Genomic DNA, 17610 nt, shown 5'->3' with positions numbered 1-17610 from the left:
CCACTCCTAATAATATCTGGGGAACCATCGATCCCCATCCCTGCCATCCTTCGCATGTAGCCAATCTATGTTCAGAGCCCCCTGAGGGAGATGCTGAACACCGCCAAACTGAGGTAGCACCCTATCCACTTGATGCCACTCAATCGCAGCAAAATATATCAGGCTGGTGATGCTGGTCCATAGCCTACGGTGCTCGTCAACTAGTATCTCTGAATGAATAACAGAAGCAACCTCGGTAGAAGAATACGGCTCCCACACAAACTGTATCGAAAAAGTTACAGTTAGGTAAGACCATCAGATTTAACATAAAACAGTCCAAGTAAGAGCAATAACTACATGACTCACATCGTGGACACGCAATCGATCCAAAGTAAGGCGTACAGACACCACTCTTTGATCCCCTGCATCGTTCCTCGGTAGATATGTAGCCCACCTACAATTTTCATTGAAATCATGTCATAACCAACAAGAACACATGATATTGACCAAGTTATGAACCGAAAATCTTAAACCATACCTGGATGCAAGCGGAAACTCGAATCCATCAAACCCACTAGGCCTCAAAGTGAGAAACCTCCAGAAAATTCAAGACTGTAGAAGCTGTAGTGGCCCGGCCAAGTTAACAACATTTCTGTTTGTCCTACGACAAAGACATCTTTACAACCAGGCCAGTGCCGCCAAGCCCCAGCTATATCTGCCCAACTCGTCCAACGATGCCAAATAAGGCAACCAGCAAAGGTGGACCCGGTTTGCATTTTTGTCCGCAAATAGCTGAGAGGACAACAACATCAGAATATAGGCACGCGTGTATATACGCACGGTCTCCTCACTAGCATCTGCTGGGAGAACCCGGAACCTCTCATGGAACCATGTGTAACACACTGTCATCTACTTGACTTTACTCTGCGGAGGTAACTCCCCAAACAACTCGTGAAACCACACCCATGCCGGTCTTCCATTTTCCATCAGATTCTCAAACTCAGTCAGGCACCCACTGACGGGCTCCCCATCGATCGGCAAACCCAGCTGATATGCCACATCTTGCAAAGTGATAGTGCACTCCCCAAATGGCATATGAAAGGTGTGGGTCTCAGGACGCCACCGCTCAATAAATACGCTAAGTAGAGGCTCATCAACCCAGAACCAGTGACTGTTCAGCCTAGCCAAATGATACAAGCCGGCGGTCTCCAGATACGGTATAATTCAGTCGTGTAAAGGCATATTCTACTGTCTCCTAACGCCGCTAATAACCCTAGTAGGCTACAAAATGTGGGTAACAAAATCCCTCAACATACGACCAATACTAATAACATCAAACATAGTGTAAAAAAATTTATTAGATACCGACTTTGGTTTTCTATTTCCTCTAATAAATAGTAATAACAACAACGAAACAATAGGAATAACAACAATACTAACAGGAATAGTTCTACTAACAATAACAATAATTATAATGTTAACACCTCCCAATTTTAGTACAAAATAAAAGTAATAATAATAACTACCATTATCATAATAGTAACAAATATAATAATAGTAATAATGATACAACTACTACTGCTACTATGAAGTCATAATAACAAATTAAAAATAATAATAATAATAATAATAATAATAATAATAATAATAATAATAATAATAATAATAATATCTAACCTCTTCGTGACGTATCCAGCCACGTGAACAACGCTATTTAGTCGATAAAAGCGAGCTTCGTCTTCCATGGTTCCACTATCCAAATCTCACCAAAACCTTCCAAACCTCTCCCTCAAACTCTCTCAACCCCCAAGCTCTTTCAATTTTTGTTTCAGCACAAATGATCCGTCATGACCATCAATAGATTATGTATTTATAGTAATTAGCATGTAAACCATGGGAACCAAGGTAGATTTACGTTCAAGGCCTCCTCTTCATAAACCGTGGGAAGCAACCACGGTTTATGCCTAAGTTTTTTCCTTCATAATCCGTGGTAGGTAGCCACGGATTATGCCCAAACTCTTCCAACCATAAACCCTCGTAGCCTCCAACCGTATACGTAAAAACTAAAAACTGTGGTTAGCTCCTACAGTTTACATAAAATTAAAATTGCACATGCATGTAAGAAGTTTCTGTTTTGTATATTCAGATAAACGATTCACACAATTTATTTAATTAGGTAGATTGTCCATATAATAATAATAATAATAATAATAATAATAATAATAATAATGCAATAACAGGATCAATCAGTTGTCATTCACATAATGCATTTACGCGCTTGATTAAAGTGAAAATGATGTTTCATTATTAAATTGAAAGAAAAATCATTTCAGAAAAATATTTGTCACATGCACCCTAAACTTAGTCTCATAAAAGGGTGCTTTGTTGGATTTTCTTTATTATTATTATTATTATTATTATTATTATTATTATTATTGTGGATGCTTCGTTCTTTTTTTTTTCTTTAAGTATAAGTTGGCAATTTATTATCAATACTATTTTGTAGCATTATTACATACAGCATAAACTTTATTTGTAATTTATGGTACTTTATTGGACCTTTTTAAAAGTTTAATATATAATTTTTAAACTAACAAGTGAAAAAATACAACACTAATTAACTCAAAAAATAATTAAATTAAATAATAATAAATTTAAAAATTAATAATAATAAATAATAAATCAATAATTAACTCATAAAATAAATAAATTAAGATTAACTCAAAGAATTAACAACCATCAATTAATTAACTCAAAAAAATAATTAATTTAAATAACAATAAACTCTAAAAATTAATAACAATTAATAATAAGACAACAATTAACTAAAAAATTAACAAATTAAGATTAACTCAAAAAATTAATAACAATTAATAATAAGACAACAATTAACTAAAAAATTAACAAATTAAGATTAACTCAGAGAATTAACAACAATCAACTAATTAAATCAGAAAATAATTAACTCAGACAACAATTAACACAGAAAATTAACAACAATCAACAATAAAACAACAATTAACTCGAAAAATTACATGCTAAGATTAACTCAGAGAATTAAATTAAACCTAAAGGTTCATTAAGTCTATGTTAAACTAGTTTGACTTTTCATACTTTGCTTAACCCTAAACGAAATGTTAAGTACTAACTATGTTGTCTCTAGTTCACTTCTCTAAGTGATTTTCATCTTTACTTTTAGGGTGTGTGTGGTTCAAAGATTAAATTTTATTACTAGGAATGTCATTCCTAGGAATATAATGCTTAGAAATAAGATTACTTGGAATATAAGATACCTATGTTTGTTTATAAAAATTAATATCTTGGAATATTATGTAATAATCCTAGGAATGAATAAATTTTTGTTTGGTTGAGTTTAAATTTCTTGGTCATATTATGTAATATGTCAAAATTACCCTTACTCATTTAAATTAAAATATTAATGACTAAAAAATAGATATAAAGCTAATTAAATATTATTTTTTTTACATTGATTTTTTTTAATTTACAAAATATCTCTAATAATAAATTTACTAAAATACCCCTAATAATAAATATGTTTAGCTAAAATTATTATTAATTCTAATTTTTTTAGAATTTACTAAAATACCCTTAATATTAAATATGTTCAAATAAAATTATTCTTGATTTTATTTTTTTAGAATTTACTTAAATACCCCAATATCAAATATGTTTAACTAAAATTATTATTGATTCTAAATTTTTTTAAATTATTAAAATATTCTTAATATCAAATAATTATTATTAAAATAATTATTACTAATAACATATTCCTAATATTCCTATTATTATTGATTCTAATTTTTTTTAAAAATTTACTTAAATACTCCCAATATCAAATATATTTAAATAAAATTATTTTTTATTCTAATTTTTTTTAAATTTACTAAAATACCCACAATATCAAATATCTTTAGCTAAATTATTATTGATTCCAAAATTTCACTTAATACAATATGTTTAATTAAAATTATTACTTTTTTACATTTTGAATTTACAAAAATACTTCTAATAAAAAATTTACTAAAATACCCTTAATAAAAATAGGTTTAATTAAAATTATTATCGATTCTAATCTTTTTAAATTTACTAAAATACCCTTAATAACAAATATCTTTAATTAAAATTAACATTATCACAATTAAATTTACTAAAAAAGCATTACTATTATCCAAATAAAAGTTACAAAGAAGTCTCAAAAGTAAAAAATTACTTGCACTAATAAGCATACATGCACAACTCTTATACAAGAACACAAACACATCAACAAAATGAAATCAACGTTACGACAGACAGCCTCATACATAGAAAAATTATTATAATTATCGAGCGTGATGTCTTCTCCTCCATTGGTTCCACATTTCTTGTGCAAGTTGATCTCTCCATCTACCCCAAGCATCACTTGTCTCAATATGGTGGATCGTCTCACCATCTACTCCAAGTATATTTTGATCTTCCATCTCATCAATAGGATCCACAACCATCACTCTTCTAATATGATTATGCAAAAGGCAACAAGCAGTTATAATTCTTCCTTGAGTCTTAATAGGATAAAATGATCTTCCCCTTAAAATTCCCCATCTTACTTTCAATACTCCAAATGCCCTTTCAATGACATTCCTAGCTTGTGAGTGTTTCATATTAAAAAACTCTTGAGCTGTACTGGGTTGATTATGTGGATTAAACTCACTCAAATGATATTTTTGTCCTCTATAAGGTGCCAAAAATCCTTCACAATTCATGTATCCAGCATCACATAAGTAGTAATGACCTAGTGTAACATATAAAATTGAACAAAATTAATGAAAGATCAAATAGTTACTTTGATAACATACTAAAGTCTCAATAAAAATACCTTGGGGAACACTAAACCCATTACGAAATAGTGCATCTCGCAATACCCTAGAATCCGCAGCTGAATCCTCCCAACCTGCCAATACCTAGATAAATTGCATATCAGGAGCAACCACTCCAAGCACATTGGTTGTTATGTCACCTTTTTTGTTTCGATATCTAGGCTTATCAGCCTCAAGGACATTGACTTTGATATGAGTACCATCTAAGGCTCCTAGACAATTCTAAAATCCAAGAAAAGATATCAATTAACTCAATTCTAAAGCACACCAAGCATATTAGGTTTAATAACATTAGCAAGATAAATTACCTTGAACCATTTCCATCGTTCATCCATTCTATCCTGGCTAAATGGTTGAGGTTTCTTCAGTAAGAGATTATGACATCTCAAAATAGCAAGCAATACATCATTAAACCGCCTACTAATTGTTTCTTCAGATCTCACAAATTGTCTCTTTATTACTCTAATTTTGACGTCATGTGCTATAATATGTAAAAACATGGCAACCATTTCTTCCACACCCATATTCCTACTTGGTTCTAACCTTCCAACCGTTTTAAGCATGTTACACAATGCATGAAAGGCACATCTATCCATTCTTGTGTTTTCTATACATGCTAGATCACTAAAATAAATAATCCTATCGACACTAACATCCCTTATTACTTGCCTATTGTAACTATCATTCCATTTTCTTTTCTTTTTTTTCAATTGCAATATAATCAAAACATAGAAAATCATCAACAACTTAACCATAAGGTCATTCATTAATTTAAAATGTAAAATCAAGCAGGCAATAACTCTCATCTTCTGTTTGGGATCTATTCTGTCAAAAAAAATATTAAAATATTTAGTTAGAAGACTTTACTATTTATTTATTCTATGTAAACTTTTTTCTATCATTTAAAAAATAAAATTAATAGCCAAAAGAACATCTCACAACACATGATATATATATTAGCCAAGAGGAATTACTACTGGAATTCAAGAAAATCAATTAAACACAAGAGGATTACTTCAAGGAACACATCTTGAAAATGTTATTATGAATAATCATCCAACGGTTTACAATATCATCTTCATTAGTGTTAATAGAAATAGTCACCTAAGCACAAACACAACAAAATGAGTCATTGACACATTAACTATTGTTGATGCTTCCAGGAAGCCGACAAGATTGAACTGGCTAAGTCAACAGGGCTAGATCAGAAGCAAATTAACAATTGGTTTATTAAATTAAAGTAGGTTACCGACTGTAAAAATGCTTAATTACTCCCAGAAAGAGAATGGGAAGTGATCATATATAATATATATTATGAGGAACGTTAGGAGTCAATATAGAAAGTTAGATAGTATTGAAAATACATGGAAAGAAAAATTGAATGAATGCATGCTTATTTGCTTTTTTGGTTCATTATCATACGTACTTCACTTGCTGTTGCTGCATCGTTGCATAGTCATTTTACTTCCTCAATTCAAATCAAATTTTTTTACTCCCAAAGTTACTCAATCACTTCTAGTAGCTTATTCATTCTGGCCCTATGGGTGTGTGTTGGTGATATATAAATGAGTTTAATTGGAGGTGGACTAGAGCTAGTTGTATAAAGATAAAGTTTCTATCCCTGCCCTTCTTTTATTTGTTCCTGCTTTTTTTTTTCTCTTCTAAATAGATGAAAGATGAATCACAATATTAGTCAAACAGCATAGAAATTTAACACAAGGGTTTAAAGCAAAGAAAGCTCCTCCACATCCTGCTCTGTTCTATGAACAAGCTATGAGAATACAAAGTAAAGGGACTGGCATGTTTACTCCACAGTCCTTATGAATCCTTATGCCACAAGAATCAAACCCAAAATTTTATAATACAGACCCAAAAACCTTGATAGCAGATTTGATTTTCCAACCCCTAAGTCCCCAATCAGAACAACTTTGAATAGATAATCACACTCCTCATCAAATGCATCAGCCATATATCTATCTTGTTAATTAACCTCTCTACCTGCTTTCACTTTCACCCTTTTATCTATCTATCTATCTATGTATATGCCTTTATTGAAAATTCTAAAGGAACAAACCTAGTGACTAGTGAGGAGTTGAAAATAAAACCAAACCGAAAATAAGAATTGTTGGATATGAAAGGAGAAAGCTACAGGGTGCAAGATCATGATCACACTTATGTAATGTTATAATTAATTAAGATTACGAAATTGGGAGGGCCAAGACACAATCCTTTCTTTGGATGGTATTATTATTATTATTATTATTATTATTATTATTATTATTATTATTATTATTATTATTATTATTTACTCTCACAGTTACACTTGAATGATTACTAGTCCTTGATAAGAGGTTATATAATTATTATTTGTTTCTAACATGTTAGCTTGTAACTACTACTTTTTCAGTCTTTCTCTGGAGTAATTCATGCTCCTCCACATCCTACTCTGTTCTATGAACAAGCTATGAGAATACAAAGCAAAGGGACTAGCGTGTTTACTCCACAGTCTTTATGAATCCTTATGCCACAAGAATCAAACCCAAAATTTCATAATGCAGACCAAAAAATAATAACAATTCTAAGTTACAGCATATGACTGAAAACAGAATCAACAAAGAAAAAAATAAACATAACTCTATTTTATAACCTCAGCATTCAACCTTTTATTCAATCCACCATAGTCTTTGTCTTATATATACATTGATCAAAAGGTAAAAAAAAGCCTTTTCCAATTTCAAAAAAGAATTTCTTTCATTTTTCAAAGGGCTTTGAGTGTTGTAGTAATCATCAAAGAACCTCTTGTTATGCTTCCTTAATGACATTGCATTTCAAAGAACCATATATTTTATTCAGTATCACAAACCAATCAACAATAAGATTAACAGCAATGAATCAACTATTTGACAAAATATTTTAAACCTAGCACAAACCTTCATGCCAATAAATTATAGCACAAACATTGTTCAGGAAAAATAAATAAATAATAAATAAAAGATCCTTACCTGAAGAAGAAGATTTTGTGCTTGAAAAAGATGAACAAGGTTGCAGAAGAAAAATTAAACTCTCTTTGATGGCTATTGCTGAGACGCGAGGAGGGAGAGAAGCGAAGGAGACGACACGAACAGGAAGCACCACTCGAGACGATGAACACGAACAGGAAGCACGAATAGGAACCGTGAGCTGTGATGATGACACAAACGCAAACGATTTTCCTCTAGAATAAGGAGCGTGTGGTCGTGCAAATCGAAATCGGCGGCGAGGCGGCACCGACGCCGGTGGAACCTCCGTGAATTTGAAGAAAAGCCTCGCTAGGGATTGGTTTTCATGGAGGAGGGGTTTCTGCTAGGGTTTCGTTTTGTTTGAAATGAATTGAAAAAAATCTGAAGAGAAGGGTTGGAGTGAAATTAACAAGGGTGTTTTTGGTCTTTTTACTTTATTATTAACATTCCATTCCCACTGGAATTAGAGATACCTAGGGAGGATATGGGAATGAAATGAGTGGAATTTTGATTCCAGGGAATAAAATATATCCAGGAATAAATTTTTAACTCTTGAACCAAACATGGGAATAAGATATTCCCATCTCAACATTCCTGAGAATACACTTGTATTACCTCTAACCACACACACCCTTAGGGTTTATTTTCTTTTTTTTTTTATTTTTATCTTTTCTTTAATGTTTTATCTTTCTTTTTCTTTATCTTCTCAACATGTTCTTACCACTCCCTAGATGTTTTATGAAGGTAATTATGAGATTTTGAACTTAAAATTGTCTTCCTAAAACTTTTTAAAAAAAATTGTCTTTTCATCATTATTTTATTATTTTTAATAAAATAATATTTTATTCCAAAACTTTTGAAAATTATATTTGACCCCAATTTTTTAGTATTTATACTTTAACTCTCTTAACTTTTGATATTTATACTTTAACTCCTAAACTTTTTATTAATTAACTTTTCATCCCAAAATTTTTTGATAATTTCACTTTGACCCCAAAATAATCAAACTCCTAGGGTTTCATGTTCTTGATCACATTCAAAGTGTTTTTTATGTTCTTCATAAATTTATCAAATTCTTAAATTCTAACTAACTAGTTTTTCAATCTTTTCGGTAACCGATTTTTACCAAAATTCAATTTAAATTTTCAGCCACCAAAACTCTTTATTTTCAACATGATTTCAACTCAATTTCAACAATAATTTAAGGCTGGAACGAGACTAGAATTTTGTTTTCCCAGCAGTCTTCATAACCGAACTTACAAGCTTGATTTTCTTTAAGATTTCATCAAATTTTCAACAAGAAACATGCGTATAAACAATCAATTTCAAGCACAACCAAACCATTCAGCAATCACACAACACAAACACAATTAATCAAGATTAATTTTACCAAATTCTACCTTAGTTTGCTCTTCCAAAGATCAGCTGCACTTCCAAATGTTTCTAGCCTCACTTTTCATCCTAAATCCAATCAATAATAGCAACATGAAAAGTGACATGGATCTGAAGAGGAAGAAGAGAGGATTACTTTAATCAGCTCATAATTTTTATTGGAGTTTTGGTTAGGAAGAAATCAAATTTTGAAGATCAAATAACGATGGAGTTTTTTCTCTTTTCTTTTCTTGTTCTTCAAGTTCGGTTGGAGGAGAGATAAGGGCTGCTAGGTGTCACCTTGTGAGTGGAGAAACCGTGGCTAATGGTGATTGGTTGGTAAAAAGGTTTGTTACAAATATCTCAGGTGGATAATTACTAAAGTTAGATGTATTAGGATACAATTAGTAAAATATCTAGAGATAAACATTTGAGCTACTAGTATATATGAAACTAGTAACATGATAAGCATGAAAATAGAAGTTATTTATATGATGAAGCATTAGCATTGCTAAAGTCATCAAAGAGTGCTGGCATTAACTTGTATGAGTAGATTGTGAGACCGGTTATTATATTACTAAACTTATGTCCCGTTTTAACAAAAGTAGATCAAATAATATTATAATAATACTCAAGCAGGTAAAATAATAATAATATAATATTATTATTATATTATTTTTTTCTCTCGCAATTCGAGTCCGACTCGCTAAACTGAGACTAATCACGAAATCAGAATTTCAAAATTCTTAACCGAAGTTGCTCAAAAACTAGGTTTTTTGCGACTAAGTCGTCGAGAGCTTAACTCAGTGGAAGTACTTGCCTGAGGATGATGCAATGATGATGTAGATTGAGGTGCTTGATGATGCAGTAGAGGTTCTTGGAGGTTCCTGCTTCACTGAACTTCCAAAAAAATTCTGTTTCTTTAGAAAAAGTTCCATCTTTTCGAAAACTAGGTCGTTATAACCCGGCCCAGGAACACCTATAAATCGGAACCTGAACAAAGTAAATAAACATGTGTGTCAGCAAACAGAACGCATTTTTCTATCTCAACGGACTTTTCTATAAGATCAAATAACGTTCGAAGCAGTTACTAGAAAATCAGGACAATATCACTCCACGATTCTGCAGATACTAATAACTACCTATAGCACAATACTCCTATTAAATACAAACTGCTCACTATGTCATAGGTACGCTATTCACTCTGAATTGTATTATACTCACCTCATTTTTTTCTAACTTCAGCGTCGGAGTGCCTTTACATGTGCTCACCTCCGCCGTTCTTGAGAGTCCGATGTATATCTCGCCCAGCCCTGGCAGAAGTAAGTTTAACTCTGGACCGCACGAGCAATACCTCTTCCCAGATTCACCAGACAGGAACATCAAGGATTTGAGGGAGGTTTTCTATCGATTAAAATTGAGAAACCTATGCTTGATAGGTATTTGTACAGTAAAAAAAATAATCTTACTTTTTTTTTTAACTTATCCACTTATAATGAGAGGTTGCTACGTCCCTTTTTTTTAGGGGTTTGTTGAAATTTCCTATTTAAATTGTTAGGCAAATCCATAGGTGCAGATATATCTATTCCTTACGCAGGTCGAACATACAAGAAAAGGTCTTTTGCATTTTTTAGATTGGACTTGTCCACCTTGGGCCTAACTTTATTATTAGATCATGGTATGAACAATGACTATTATCGATTCTAATCAACTATCACCACACTACAATAAATTACTAGAATAACGACCGATTTTAGCTACCAACAAAATTGATTGCTAATAGCGTCTGATTTGGTGACCAATATAGGATTTCCAAGACAAAAAGTTGGTCGCTAAATTTCATTTAGCAACAGATTTTAGCGACCAAAAAAATTGGTCACTAATAGTAATCAATTCGGTAACCGATAGGTCTTCTCTATGACCATAATAAAGTTGCTCGCTAAAATCTCAATATCTTTTAACTTAGCGACCATGTTAGCAACCAAAACAAAGAAGTTAGTCTCTAGGGCTTTCGATCACAAAATCGGTCGCTATTTATTAATTTATTGACTAATTTTGTAACCAATAGAGAAATCAACTGAAAAATAGTTGGTCGTTAATTCGGTCGCTAAGAATTTGCTCACTAAATTGGTTGCTAATTGTTAAGATAGCGACTGATTAAGCAACCAAATATAAAATACTGGTTTTAAAACCATTGGTCGCTAAATTGGTCAATATTTTTTAATTTAGCGACGAGCATATACTTGGATAAACATAGCTGGTCACTAAATCGGTCGTTACTGACATGGTTGCTATATTGGTCGCTAATTTAATCTTTAGCGACGAATTAGTGACGTGAAAAATAACGTTATAAACTATTCGGTTCGGTTACTATTTTAAATATAACAAAATAGTTACTCCACCGTCACTAACCCTAACACACCCATATGGCCACACCATCTCAAAAGTACCTTACACATGGACACCGTCGGAAGAACCTCACAACACAACATGCGGTGCCATCATCTTCTAACTTCTCAACGCTGTTGCTGTCTTCTCATTTAGAATCGTCGTCACCTTTTGAATTTGCAGCGTCGTCATCATCTTCTCATTTAGCATCATTGTCGCCGTCGTCTTCTAAGTTCGTAACAATGTCACCGTCGTCTTCGGAGTTTGCCGTCCTCGTCTTTTCATTGTAGTTATAATTTTAGTTACATTCTATATTTTATAGTAACTAAAGATATTGTAGTTATGATTTTAGTTACTTTTATAAATCTCTATGTGATGATTTTTATATTTTATTGAATTATAATTATATATAAAAATCAAGGTTTAAAAATAATATATGTGAAATTTAACAAAAGAAAATTTATTATATGAAAATTAGAATTAGTGACTGATTTAGCCACAAAAAAATTGGTCACTCTTAAGAATGGTAATTGGCCATCAGAAAATAATTTAGTGACCAAAAAATTGGTCTCTAAAACTGATCACTAAGTTTTGGTCACTAATTAGCAACTGATTTAACAACTGAAATATTGGTCGCCATTTAGCGACTAATTGCTTCAGCAACCGATTTAGATATGAAAAATTTGGTCACAATTTAGGGACCGATCTTGTTAGCGGTTGATTTAGTGACTGAAAATGTTTGCTAGAGTTTAGTGGCCTTGGTTGAAAATCAGTCACGCTCAGTTGCTAAACATCGGTCGTTGTTTTAAATTTATCGACAAAGGTTTTAGCGACTGCCAGAATCAGTCGCTATGTAGATAATATCTTGTAGTGGACCAATTTATTAATTTTTTTTAAAATTTTTTTTATATATACTAAACGTTTTTTTTTTGTGATTTTTTTTATACAAAACGTTTAAAAAAAGCTTATTTTTTGCTAACAAAAAGTCAATTGTTTATTAGTATAATTTAAAAGTCAATCTTAATTTATTATTTTTAAATTTAATTCGGTTTGAAAATTTTTATGTAATAATTAATAATTATTTAAGGAATATCTTGGCATTAAATTAATCTTTTCATCTTCTTCTATTAGTATAATAATTATACAAATATATGATGATAATGAATTATTCTTTAGTCACCAAAAGAAAATAATAAATTTTCTTCTAGTATACTTGTTGAAAAAAAAAAGGAAAGAGAAAGAATAAGTGATTTGAAAGATTTTTTTTAACAAAATAAAATGAAAAAAAATTTCAATAGAAGTTTAAAATAAAAATTTTTTTAAAATTTCTATGATATGAAAATAATATAAATATGAACAGAAAATATATGTATCATCCGCATTATATTAACTCTTTGATATTATTATTTAAAAAATATTATATAAAAAGTACTTAATAATATTATATTTAATTAAATTTTAAAAATATTAAATTAATTTTTGAATAATTATATTAATACATATTTAATGTAAATAAATTATTATAATTCAACTAGATATTAGTAAATTTTAGAAGACAATATTTTTTCCCCCTTTCTCTCTATATATATAGATGACATCTCTGCCTTTATTTGCATCTTTAATATCATGGCATATGCATTTCTACAGATTCTTTCATGTTTTATCTCCCAGAAAAATAAACATGCCATTCACGGCTCATTTTTTTTTTTTTGGTTATGGAATAAATATTGGTGTTGTTAATAAAATGGATATATGGACAAATTTTTTCTTGCTATAGTGTCAGACTTAAAAGTTATGCTATGTTTTACTTTTGGCTCATTTTTCTTTTTTTTGGTTCAGGAAACAACAAATGCAGCCTGCGTTTTAATTTTTTTGCATGGTTTTCAATTTTTTTTATTTTGTTTTAGCCTAAACGCAGTCTGCGTTTTGTGATGGGCAATATATTTTTTTTTTCGGAATAACAAAACGTAGCTTGCGTTTTGTGTTGTATGTCAGCTTTTTTTTTTTGGGAAATACAAAACACAGGCTGCGTTTTTTATGGTGTCAGATTATTTTTTTGGAAAACAAAAAATGCAGGTTGCGTTTTGTGAAAAGAAAAATATTTTAATCAAAAGGCCTGCCTATAAATACGAAGCAAGACTCGCCCAAATGGCCTCACTCCACTTCTACTCATCCTATTCTTCTTTCTTGTACATATGTTGTAGTTCTTAGTTTTTTGGCAATTAGGTGTGTCAAAAAAGTCGGATTAGGTGAGGTTGAAGTTATGAAAAATATTACAAATTTGCGAGTATATTATAACGGTGAAGTTATACCAAACACACATGAAAGAGTGACTTTTGTTTGTGAATGTCCATTGTCATTTGCTATTCCATGTACCATGAATTTTGTCGAGTTGCAAAATGGGCTTTGTAATAACATTCAAAGCCACATTTTGAAAAGGGCGAGCAATCTTTTATACAGAAGTCCTGTGCAAGTATTTGGTGGGCTAATACAGTTTCAAATAATACTCATCACTGACGATGCCAGTATGCAGCAGATGTTGTGTATTTATCTACAAACCCGATTTCATGTGCCGATGATAGAGCTGTACGTTGAGTTTGAACAGCAGTCAGGGTTGGGCGTGGTCGGCGAGGAGGTCAATGTTGATGAGTTCGGGGATATAGATTGAGAAGAAGATAATAATGACAATGAAGAGGAATTCGAAGCTAACTATGAAGTCGATGACGAAAACGATGACGGAGACTTGGTAGGCAATCCGGCGGTGCAAAATGAAGCGAATGCGATTGTAAGCCAGCACCCGTTTGGTGTTCTGTCTTTTATGCGGACTCTAGATCTCGAAGCCATGCATGCCCCGAAATTTTTCGAGTATGCGAATACCGATATGTTATGATTATTAACTCAAGTTTCCTATAGTGCTTATTTTATTTGCCTTGTCTGACTGATGGTGGTGCGCATGTCGTAGGTGAAGCACTCATCCCCGGAGCACTCGCTCCACCAAGATCATACCAGTGCTGCAAGTCGTACCCCAAATCTCCCTCTTCTTGCTGCGGGTACTTATTCAAATCAAACAACTGGGAGCGTAGTGGTGCGGAAGGACCGGGCGGATCTACATGACCCGTCGACTGATCAAAGTCGAAGTCACTGGCATGACCTGAAGTGGCGCGACGACCACCAGACTGCTGAGATGTAGCAGTCCTTCCTGCGGCGGCGTCAGAAATAGATAATCTGTATCTCTCAGGACCTGAGAGAAGCTGATGGTGTCAGATCTACCCAACGGACTAAAGTGACCCTCGGCTGGAATTACCAGCTGTGGTATGTAGGGCTCAGGTACCTGCTGCAACTGTGGTTCCGGTATATATGGTGCCTGCTGCTGTATGCCGGCCACTGCTGTTGCTCTTGGCCGTAGGCCGGATCCTGAAACTGCTGGGCATATGCCGGGACTTGATAGTGGTGCTCATATGCCAGAACCTAATTAACAATTAATTATAATTAATAGTAATTAATGATAATAGATAAACCTAAACAATAATAATTAATTATAATTTAAAACAGTAAAATTAATAATAATAATACTAGTAATTAATAATAATACCTGAAACTGTTGCTCATGAGGTGGGACTTGCTGCTGAGGGCCAGCTGGTTCTTCCTGTTGCTGCTGTGGTTCATCAGCGCTAATCTTTTCACCGGCAACTCTATCTGACAGTCGCAGGTGAATCCTATACTACTGTGTGGACCACTCGTAGTACACTGGGAGAGGATGAAAGTCAATAATCTCCTCGCCTAACTGCAATGTGTTATAGCGGTAAGATCTCCACCTGTTAATTTATTGACTGTAAATCTCTCCCCAATCATGGTTCTGTACTCCTGTCAACCGCTTGCAATGATCACGACCAAGGTCGAACGCCGGGCCTGGTGGAAGCTGTTGTATCCCGAAATGTCGTCTAACTCGGTCTGTCGGGTGCCATTCTATGCACTCGAATGACACTAGCGGCGACTGGGTGAAGCACATAACCAAATGGGCAGCGAGAATATCCGGAACCCACACTCCCATATACGGCCGCCATATAAATTGCACATTAGTTACCAAGAGGCCGATTAGAAAAATTATTCTTCTGAATAAAAACGTTTGACATTAATGGTTACAACTTACATCGTCAACTCCCATGTCGTTGAGTCCTCGCCTAAAATGTGCAGTAGGCCTCCGTATATATCTTGTATGTCGGCGCCAATGACTCCACCTAACAAAAAACAGAATAATAATATTAATAAGAATAACAAATTAATAATAATAATAATAATAATAATAATAATAATAATAATAATAATAATAATAATAATAATAATAATAATAATAATAATAATAATAATAATAATAATAACAACAACAACAACAACAAAAAATAATACCGTCGCGCAAGTGGAATACCAACATCGCCGAGCTGATCGCGGGGTATAGGTGCCAGGAGCGGCATATGCTCCCACGCCCAAACAAAAAGCAGTATCAGTGGGCTGTCCATCTCTTTACAGTTGTATCGTGAAGCACGACATAATGATCTGTATAGGTGTGCCAGACTAGCTGCCCGCAACTGTATTCTGAAATCCGGTGGAAATTCCGAAGTAGCAGTAGAAACTTCGAGTTAAATGAAGTGGTCGACTTATCCGGGAACACAACTGTTCCGAGCATGCAGAAAATGTGCGCCCGGATGTACCGCTCAACAGAATCCTGAGTGTCACAAGGCTCGGTGTCTCTGCATCGCCGGACCCATGCAAGATTAACCTTCCCCAACACGTGATTTTGTGAACCGGGCTCCCGACCAAAACACACAATGCAGTTCTCCACCAAAAACTGGTGACTGCTATCTGATCTACCCGTAATGGCCTCCCCATTAATCGGGAGACCAAGAATATAGCTCACATCTTCCAGCGTCACCGTTACTTCACCGACCGGAAGATGAAATGTGTGAGTTTTCGGCCTCCAGTGTTCCACCAAGGCACTCAATAGTGCAGAATGACCTCTCATTTTGCCTACACGCGAAACATGTTAAAACCCAATCAATACCAGTGCCACTGCTGCTACCTCGTTAAAGGTATCTAGTGGATCGAGTTTTCTGGGCAACAAATTCCTGATAGTCTGTAAAAAGAAAAATGATAATTATTAAATTCTAAATAATATCAGTTAACAATTTATTCAAAAAAAAATAGCAACAATAATTAAACAGTATTATTATTATTATCTTAAAAAATAATAATAAATTATTAAAAAATAATAATAATTATTATACAGTATTCTATAATAATAATAATAATAAAAAACGGCAACTAAACAGTATTATTACTATTATTATCTTATTAATAATAATAATAATAATAATAATAATAATAATAATAATAATAATAATAATAATAATAATAATAATAATAATAATAATAATAATAATATCTCATGACTAACAGTATTGTAACACCCTAAGTTTTTATACTATCGTGGAGGTTTTTAGAATAAGGTGCCACACTTGATCCAAGAAAAAGAATGACTTAATCGTTACGCGAGGCAGGAGTAAATACGTGTAGAGCGGAAAACGAGTAGCGCTAAAACGTTGGAATTTGAATTAGAGTGAAATAAACATCTTAACCATGAGTACGTTTCAAAATACTTATAGGGAACTAAAATAGGAAAAGAAGCTAACTACGTCCTAAACTAATCTCGTCGAAGAGGCTCCCCTACTTGCATCCCATCCTATCCTTGATCAGGAGTCTTTAGTTATTCACGAATCGAGGTACCAGGGGTCTCCCTCCAACACCCTTTCGCGCAGTGAAGACCTGATTCCATTGCGTGGGATGAACCAAAACTCGACGGGGTGCCGAAGTGGGGGAGTAGGGCATGTATTCCACCTTTGGGCCTCCACAAGGGTTCAACTTCTCCTCTGGATCCGCCTCCATGGTGTCTTCCTTCTGGCCAGGGTCGTCGGATTTCTCTTCCTCGGCCTCGGAGTCGGACT

General features: G+C 33.2%; 1 protein-coding gene across 1 annotated transcript; it reads right to left on the bottom strand.

The window, feature by feature from the left end:
- Window positions 1–6: 6 nt before the first annotated feature.
- Window positions 7–888, bottom strand: LOC148575188 (serine/threonine-protein phosphatase 7 long form homolog). The gene is made up of 4 exons (XM_088506093.1): window positions 665–888; window positions 518–574; window positions 346–433; window positions 7–261 (listed from the first exon to the last, which is right to left on the bottom strand). The coding sequence occupies exons 1-4, from the start codon at window positions 886–888 to the stop codon at window positions 7–9; spliced, it is 624 nt and encodes a 207-aa protein (XP_088362219.1).
- Between the last annotated feature and the right edge of the window lie 16722 nt (window positions 889–17610).

The sequence above is a fragment of the Arachis ipaensis genome, chromosome B2 (genome assembly GCF_059453495.1).
Source record: "Arachis ipaensis isolate K30076 ecotype BB chromosome B2, ASM5945349v1, whole genome shotgun sequence".
NCBI classification, from domain to species: Eukaryota; Viridiplantae; Streptophyta; class Magnoliopsida; order Fabales; family Fabaceae; genus Arachis; species Arachis ipaensis.
Note: the sequence above shows the minus strand (reverse complement) of the source record. Positions and strands in the feature narration are given on the sequence as shown.

Bases quoted from the DNA above. Each gene is read 5' to 3' on its own strand.
- LOC148575188 (XM_088506093.1), bottom strand. From the start codon at position 888: ATGACAGTGTGTTACACATGGTTCCATGAGAGGTTCCGGGTTCTCCCA. The intron at 575-664 runs GTTGTAAAGATG...AATTTTCTGGAG, and splicing joins GGCTTGGCGGCACTGGCCTG to GTTTCTCACTTTGAGGCCTA. The intron at 262-345 runs GTGAGTCATGTA...TTTTCGATACAG, and splicing joins ATCGATTGCGTGTCCACGAT to TTTGTGTGGGAGCCGTATTC.